The sequence below is a fragment of the Astatotilapia calliptera genome, chromosome 6 (assembly GCF_964374335.1).
Source record: "Astatotilapia calliptera chromosome 6, fAstCal68.1, whole genome shotgun sequence".
Taxonomy (NCBI): domain Eukaryota; kingdom Metazoa; phylum Chordata; class Actinopteri; order Cichliformes; family Cichlidae; genus Astatotilapia; species Astatotilapia calliptera.
The window spans coordinates 24,147,857-24,156,393 of NC_137427.1; the positions used below are offsets into that span (position 1 = coordinate 24,147,857).

The window sequence follows — 8,537 nt, forward strand, 5'->3', positions numbered from 1 at the left end:
AAAGTTTTTTGTAAATATTACACTCACTGTCGCTGCAATGGTTACAGTTATAGTATCCCCATAGTTCAGTCAGTAGTTCTAGTTTTTTTTTTTTAATCTGTTCTGTAAAAATAATCATATAGAAATGTTAAATTTCATTGTACAGTACCCAGCTACAGTAGCAGGTCGTTGTTGAGAGAGCCAAGGTGTAGTAAGAAATAGCGGGTTAAAAAGCATAGCCATACTTGAAGATGCTTCAGAGTGATTCTGAGTGAGTCAACATTACTTGAATGATTTTCTGGGCTTAGCTAGTATGCTCATCTCAAAGGTTAAGCCAGCAGTTCATACACACTTGGTCTTTTTGCAGTTAGACACTAAAAGGTATAAAAAAAAGTGCAACTTTTTGCCTGTAATTTTACTTTTTTAAAGCTTCCCTAGTTCTCTTGAAGTTTGGTATGCTACAAAAGAAAAAAGAAAATCAAATTGAGGATGGGTATTAATACTGTAAGTATTGTAATGTACTGAATGCAGTTTATTTGAAAGCTGTTTATTATATCATTCCTGATGTTGCTGATATGTGGGTGTTTTTTTAAATAAAATTTATATTTATTTAAAGCACTTTTATTTGTTACTTCCAAGTTAATCACAATATCTAAATTCTGTGTTTTATCCACAAGTTGAAATTTGTGATGTGAACTTATAAAACACACATGTTGTTTAAGATTTTCCTTTTAATTTACACAAACGTTTACTTGTTACATATAAAGTGTGTGGTTCTGTATCTGCAAGAACAATTACATTTGTACAGGAAATTAGAGGACTATATAAATATAAACTAGACATGGCCACAACAGTCCTGGAATACAAATACAGCATGATTCACAATCATAAAAAAGGAGTCCTTTTTCCCCCATGACAAATAATAATTGGCATACTAGCAAAAAATTCAAACACGTGTCACTTGTGGCACCATAAATCAGACCCGACTTCAAGTCTGGTACTTTAGCACAATTCTTCACTTGGTGTGTTTCTTTTATTCAACAAATAACAGAGTGTCGATGGCTCTCTTTTAAATGGCTCCATACAAAATAAGATTGCAGAAGAATCCCTCATTAGGTGTTCAGACGTTTTGACTGTATCCATGCTGTTTTGGGAGTGTCAGACAAAATGCCACTTTTCCACTGTGCAAGAAGAGGTTTAGAATGGCAAAGAATTATTTAAAATGTATCTCTTTTATTTTTTTAATTGGACAACTGTTGCAAAGCAATTTCCCTGTGTGGAAATCCAAGTATGATTCTTGGAATACGTTCTTCTCTCTCACTTTTATTTATTCATCGATTAATTTATGTAGCTAGAAATATATTAATAAGTCTTTTTTTTTTTTTAACTTACCCTCTGGAGACACAGGATGTGCGCTGCCAAATGCAGGAGCCTGGAGAATGAAAATATAAAAATAAACCTACCACACTTACTCATCGTGTAGCTTTATATCTTACTGCTGCAATGGCTACCAATAGTGTGAAACAAGAACTAGTAAAGTTCTTACCGACTGAACTACTTCTCTGGCCTCATCAGTGGTACATCTCCAAGGGCTATCACAACATAATGTGTTTTTGCTGAAGAAAAAAGCAAAGAGTAGTGCTCATTATACTTTCATAGCCAGTTACACCTTTACATCATATGCAAACACATAAAGCAGGAGTTTTGTCTTCAACTAACTTACCAGTCAATTCCTCCAGTATTTTTTTGCTTCTGTACTAGTGCCCTCCAGTGCTCGTGGGTGGACTTAATGATCTCAACTGCAAAGTCCTATCAACAGAGATAGAGACTATTTTGTTTTTTGCTGCCTCTTTCGCTAACTGCATGGACTGCAACTAGTAGCAGACTGTCATGTCATATGATTGTTACAAAGGTAGTAAGTACCTTGTCTTTGAACTCCCCATTGAATCCAAATTTGTTTTCAGGCTTTCCATCCGGCACCTTATATTTCCTAAACCACTCAACAGTGGCCTCTAAATGACCGGGTCGGTTCTTGCGGACATCCTCTATATCTGCAGAAAAAACACATTCAATAACATGAATTTGGGAACTAAATTGTGCAGCAAATATTTAGTGAGAAAATTTACAGTTAGCAGTTTCTAAGATTATAATTTATGACACAATGTAGCTATACAACACTAATACAACAACAGGATTCAAGTTGAAATGAATGCAGGGTTAACAATATTTAGAACATGCTGTATGAGGTTAAGAAATGCATTAAACATGTTGGCTAGGGTACAGTGTGTTTTGGAAAGACACGTTGAATATAAACACAGCAATGTTTACAGCAAAACCTCCACAGGGTACAGACTTAACTACAGAGTGCAAGTCTGCATTTCTCCCATGATGTCTGTGTTGGATAAACAATCAACTGAATCTGAAATGGGCAGGTACATTAGTATCTCGCTCCTGGTACGTGGGCAAATGCAAATCTGACAAGTAGTGCATACTGGCTGCATAGCTAACCTTAAACAGCTCTACATGTGCTTAATCTTCTTGTATAGAATAAGCAGATGAAAATGAAATGGTATTTTTGAATCAGGGTAGAGAGCAGATCACTTTATCATTTTGAATCTGCCTTAATCTTTCTGCTGCCATGAAACAGTAAAATAATTACTAATAATCACTAATGTACGTTAAATTAATTACATGTTACCAGTTCTTGACTTTCATTAGTTTAAAACACTCACTATTTAGATTTTTGGCATCAGGGTCTTCAGCATTGATAGCTATGACCTTCCAGTCCATTTCTCCTTCATCAATCATGGCCAAGATGCCAAGCACTTTTACTTGGATAACCTGACCAGTAGAGCACACCTGAAGAACCAAACAACACATAATAAATCATCAATTAATAAAAAGCAATACTACATAAATTGCACATGTATATACACTCACTGACCACATCATTAGGTGCACCTGTTCACCTAACTGATAGCACAAATATCTAAGACTCATGATTCATTAGATATGACTTGCTAGCAATCCTAGAAAGGGGTACCTAATAAAATCAATGTACAGATTTAAGCTGTATTACCTGGGTGCCTATGTCACAAACATCAATGGGGTCATTGTCACCACAGCAATTAGTTTCTTTGTCTTTCTGGCCCGGGTCTTCCCACGTCTTCAGTTCAAGCATGTAAGAAAACAATCATGCAGGTATTTGTAAAATATAATTATTGGAATATATTTAAATACAACAAAATGAACTGCAGTACTGTTATTTTGAAACAGATATGATGAAAATGAAGAAGGAGGAGGCTTATCTCATACTGTGCTTTTCCTCACCTGTGGAAGTGCCCCATAATTCCAAATGTAACCTTTATGGGGAAATATGTTGGCAACATAGCGGAGCTTTCCTTTCTTTTCATCCTGCTTGATCGGATTCAGCGGTTCCTTTATCGCTATCTGGGAATTGAAGCAATTATGAAGGTGTGTGTTTTTATGTGCATGTTTGTTGTTTTTCCACTGTTGAAGCGCAGCTGAAGAAATTAGGTAAATAACTTTCACTTCTTAAATGTCAGGAACTCCCCAAAATTCACTTTCATGCTTAGCTAGCTAGCTAAATGAAAACAGCTTCAGGGCACTGCTATTCTAACTTCAGAAGTGGGAGGCAACTCATTCCATTACATTTTAAATGCGGTATAAATTTCCTTGTGGTGAGTTACATTTAGTTTTGTAAGTCAGTTACAACTCAAAAAGCCACATCAAATGCTTATCTAAAGATAAATAAAGTGTCTTCCAGTTGTCGTTATGCTATCTGACTTAAAAACAAAACCACGACTACAATTTCTTAAAAACAGATGACTGTGCATAATAACCTTTTTTCCAGTGCAACAGCAGTTGTCATAGGGTATAGTAGAATGTAATGTGTGATACCTTACCTGTAGCATGTACGTACATGACTACTTTATCTATTCTTACCTCCATTTTAGCATTTGACCATCTCGGTACCTCCACCACCATGTTGTAGAGCACCTGAGAGAAACCAAGAAAGCCGAATACATTATCCTGATTGTTTTACAGTGGGCCAAAACTCAAGACTGGAACAAAGTCGCGGGCTAACGTTAATATTTATTGAAATATATTTAATCCTCCAGATATAAGAATGAATCTTTTCTTATGGACTCAAACACGTTTTGCTGAAAAACTGAATATGGAACAAGCAAAGCTTAATACTAAACAATATATATATGAGCTGTATAATACCAGTAGGCCAGCTAGTAATTTGGTTTGGCTTCGCGGGCCAAATGTAATTAGGCTGCGGGCCAAATTTGGCCCGCGGGCCAGAGTTTGACACCTAAATGGTAGAAGTGACCTGAAACACTTAATCGAACTTTACCTCACTCTCACTCTTCTTGGACTTTTTAGCAGGTACATCATTTTCCTTAAGAAAATAAAATAAATAAAAATGGTTAGAATATTAGATTCATGTGAAAACAGACCTTTGCTATCTAACCCTTACCGGTTCTGTCTCTGCTATTAGTGGAATATCATGGAATGGCGAAATGTATTTCCCATCTGAGGTTTCTAAAAAACAAAAAAACAAAACATAAATTAAAACTTTAGCAAAGTACTTCTGTGCATAAACATTTTACGCTTAACACACATTTTACAATTGAATTCCAGACGTCTGTGTAGGGAACAAAAACTTAAATCTTGTTATTTTTGAGGTGATTGGATATCTATATCTTGACACTTTCCACACAAACATCATAAGAGATGTCACAACAGTTTTTTTAAACAAACTAATCGGCATAAAATACAAAGAAAAAAATCATAATAATGACAATGATGTCATAGTTCATATTTCAAAGAACTGGGGTGCCACTTGTTCCTGGTGTTTAAAATATAAGTATTACTCATATATTTTTTTATTTTTTTATTTAGGACAGTGCGTGTTAATGAACATAAATGTAAAAAAAATAAAATTACATGAATGTAAACATACCAGATTATAGCCAAGGGCTAATTTCCATCTGTTGTCCTTAAGCATAAAAAATAGACATAATAATTCATAAAAATTCATCATTCATTCATAATAAAAACTCCATCACCAAACTTACACAAACACACCATTCTGTTCCCAAATAAAACATTAAAACTATACAACTCATACATGATCACACACTTGATTTGTCCATAACCAGTTTTTAACCTTTGCCTTAAACAAATTGAGTGTAGAGCATTCTCTAATGGGTTGAGGAAGACTGTTCCACAGATGGCCTCCCTTGACAGAGAGGACATTCTGCCCAAATGCTGTCCGTCTGTGGGGTATAAACAAGTCTCCTTGGATTGAAGCTCGAGTGGTCCTGTCTGAGCTTTATGCCTAATGAACTGCTTTAGTGGTGGTGGAGCATATCACTCAGGCAGGGACTGTTTACTTGGGCTTTTGAAGTGGGGGTTGTATGAGGTTCTGATGAGTCAGTGTTACCTGCAGTTGACGGCAATAAGCACAACCTCAAGCAAAAAGGAGAACTGACTGGCACAGAAATTGCCACTGCTTTAACTCCCATTAGGAAGCTCTTCACCACAAGGAAGTGAAACTTTAACGTCCCACCAGATTCCACTGACCAAAAACAGTTATGTTACCTCCCAAAAACATAAGGTCTTAATTAACTGCCGCCTCAGTCAGTTAGTGAAAATGACATTCACACCAACTAGACTAGCAACCCCTGTTTTGTCCTTGTGTCCACAAATCAACAGACTTTGGTGTATGTTGTCACATGCAACAGAACAGAGACAAATATATATACACGGTCAAGCCTTTAAGCTATTACTGGTGCAGCAAAACAAAGCTTCAAGGGACGAGGTTACACTCAGACAGTGCACCGAGGACAGACACAAACCTTGCAAACACTGCTTTACAGAATAACAGCTTTACAAAACACAGCATCAAACTATAACAGTATTAATGACGCTGTCGGCTAATATCTTTTGAAAACATATTTTAATTGATATACTGCCCAGTCATAGGTACACTATTACTCTACTTTCTCAATGCCAATGGAGGAAACTAGAAAGTGAGGTAAAATCAAAAGCTTTTCAGTTTCAGACAGTTTTGCAGGGTTCAATAAATGTGCAAATACTTTTGATGTTAATCTATTCATTGATCATTATGATTATTATTATTATTGTTATTATTATGCAGGTGGGAAAAATAAATTATTAACCTAAACTGCTCGATCTTCTGACAAAGTTTCATTATGAGTCTTATTATTTGACTAAACAATAATAAATTATCTACATAAATCACAGGCATCAGTACAGCCCTTCTATTGTGGCCAAAGCTTTAAGAAGTTCCTGTATTACTGACAGTAACAGGAAAAGAACAATTGGCTTTCTAATGCACAATACCAAAGCAATGTTCAATCCCAAACACACTCTCAGGTGTATGTTTTGCAGTGCATTTCCATGCATGCAGCCCACACGTTAGTGCACTGCAGTGTGCATGTTGTTGCTGCATGTCTGCAGCCTTCTGCTTGAAACAAGATGAATCAAATATTACAGCATTTTCTTTAAAATTGTGATTCAAATTCCCTTTTTTTTTTAAAGCAATTATTATTGTGAAAAGCAAAAATGCATTCATTTCCAGTCCAGTTTCCTCATTACTACCATGTGCACACTATAACTTGAATATTCATGTTTATTGATACTTGCATTTTCATTTAAAAAGTGGCACTTTTACATTTTCTGGTAATTTACTGATGCAGCAGTAAAGCGCTAACAGTGAGGTCATACAACACATTTTAATACTCCAAGAAAACAGTGCCTTGTAGTGTGAACAAACTGGACTGCCCCAACTCCTTACACTCTCCTGGCTTGGGCTTGGTGCCATTCACAATCTGAACCAGAATAGTTTATTTTAGTTTTTCAGCTTCTCTCCTCCTTATCACAATAATGTTCACGAGGAAGCTAAATGTATTTGTTTAATTAAGTTAGGCTTTTGTCACTGAGGAAGCACTGGAGTTCCCTGCTCAGGTGTAGATTGCGATCACACAGCACCACATCAGAGTTCAACCCCAGTGCGGTTTTGGGGTCAAGCATGGACCTTTGCTGTGCCTGAATAAAGCTTTATATCTGGTTTCATCCCTGTTGTTACATTTTGATAAAGAAAATTCATGATCTACAACACGGTTTGACTTGATATGATGTGTCTTGATGATAGAAATGCATCCATTTTCGGTTTTGCTTGAGGTTTTGCATGACTGGCATCCACGTGGCCAACAAACAGGAAGTACAACCCACGAGGAACACGCACCTCTTCCTCGTTTCTCCTTACGCGTACTTTCAAAACACGTGACAACGACGGCTAGCGTTAGCGGGATTTTGGCACTAAAAGCAAAGCCACAAAAGAGCCGCTTGGGCAGGAAATATAACTCAAAGGTCAAGCGTTTACCTTGACCTGCATGTCGACTTATGGTTACCACAACACGGTCGGACACCAACCTTTGAGACTGTGCTAACCAGCTGCAGCATTCAATGCAAAAACAGGCATGGTTCCTTTCACAATGGCGGAAATTAACTTACTAAAATAAAGCCGGTAGTCGGGAGAGTTCTGGTGTCCTCTCTGCTCCGTTTGATAGTGCATCGTTTTTCTGAAATAACACTGGTGCGAAACAGCTGCTGCTTGTGCAATAACTTTGCGGCTAGAGGCGGAAAATGTGTCGAAAACTGTCACCAAACACCGGACCGATGAGCGTAACATCAGTGCGCTCATTATACACTTCTTACTTCCCCCGTCTTAGTTCCTGCTTCCCGTCCTCCAGCTTCTGTTTCAACAGCCTCGGCGTGAAACCGCGGGCTTCCGGTCAGCGCGTTTCAAAATAAAACACCCCAAAGCTGCGGACGTAGTTTTGTGTGACGCAGTTTCTACATGAAGGTGCGAATGTACTGTATATTTTATTTATTTTTCCCATATTCAGACCAGCACTCTTAGACATATTTAGTCAGTGCAGTGGCCCATATTTGACCTGCGTCTCCAAAGTGTAGAAGCGTTTTTTTCTTTAACACGATCTTCTTGTTTGTTTTGTTTTTTATTTGGTATAATAGTGTAGTGTCACGTATAAGTAGCCTGGTCTCATGCCTCAAGTCTGTTCAGTTGTTCGTCTGTTACCAATACATTGTTTTTATTTTATTAATAATAAATCATATTTTAACCGGAAGTAATTATTTCTAACTTAATTTTACAGCCACAGAAAGGATTGTAATGGGTAGTAGCTTTATTTTTACTGCCCCCTAGCTGTCGTTCAGGTCTTTCTACTTTTTTCTTTGTGTCCCTTTTCTCCACCTTCCTGCCTGTCAGCTTGAAATTGTTATATTACACACGTACTGAGTATTAATAGAAATAATAATCATGGAAATAAGCAAATTAAACAGATCAAATTAAAAGGAAAATACCAACTAGATGTGCCTATAGAGGATTTATAGAGCTCATCTTGGATAAGCATTCTTAAGGAAGGGAAACTGGGAGAAAAGGCTGAGATATTTGAAATTACACAAAACTGGATGGAAAG

At 36.9% G+C, this 8,537-nt stretch overlaps 1 protein-coding gene across 1 annotated transcript; it reads right to left on the minus strand.

Moving 5' to 3' along the window:
• Positions 1-695: 695 nt before the first annotated feature.
• On the minus strand, positions 696-7,818 carry ppa2 (inorganic pyrophosphatase 2). Its single transcript, XM_026171206.2, has 12 exons — positions 7,552-7,818; positions 4,487-4,551; positions 4,364-4,408; positions 3,946-3,999; positions 3,310-3,429; positions 3,059-3,145; positions 2,712-2,838; positions 1,903-2,030; positions 1,703-1,788; positions 1,526-1,595; positions 1,372-1,411; positions 696-1,160 (listed from the first exon to the last, which is right to left on the minus strand). Exons 1-12 carry the CDS (start codon positions 7,739-7,741, stop codon positions 1,138-1,140), a joined length of 1,035 nt encoding a protein of 344 aa, XP_026026991.1. The 5' UTR covers positions 7,742-7,818; the 3' UTR covers positions 696-1,137.
• Between the last annotated feature and the right edge of the window lie 719 nt (positions 7,819-8,537).

Coding starts and splice junctions, on each gene's coding strand:
- ppa2 (XM_026171206.2), bottom strand. CDS start 7,741: ATGAGCGCACTGATGTTACGCTCATCGGTCCGGTGTTTGGTGACAGTT. Junction 4,409..4,486: donor TAATAGCAGAGACAGAACCG/GTAAGGGTTAGA, acceptor TATTTTCTTAAG/GAAAATGATGTACCTGCTAA. Junction 4,000..4,363: donor CCAAGAAGAGTGAGAGTGAG/GTAAAGTTCGAT, acceptor GGTTTCTCTCAG/GTGCTCTACAACATGGTGGT.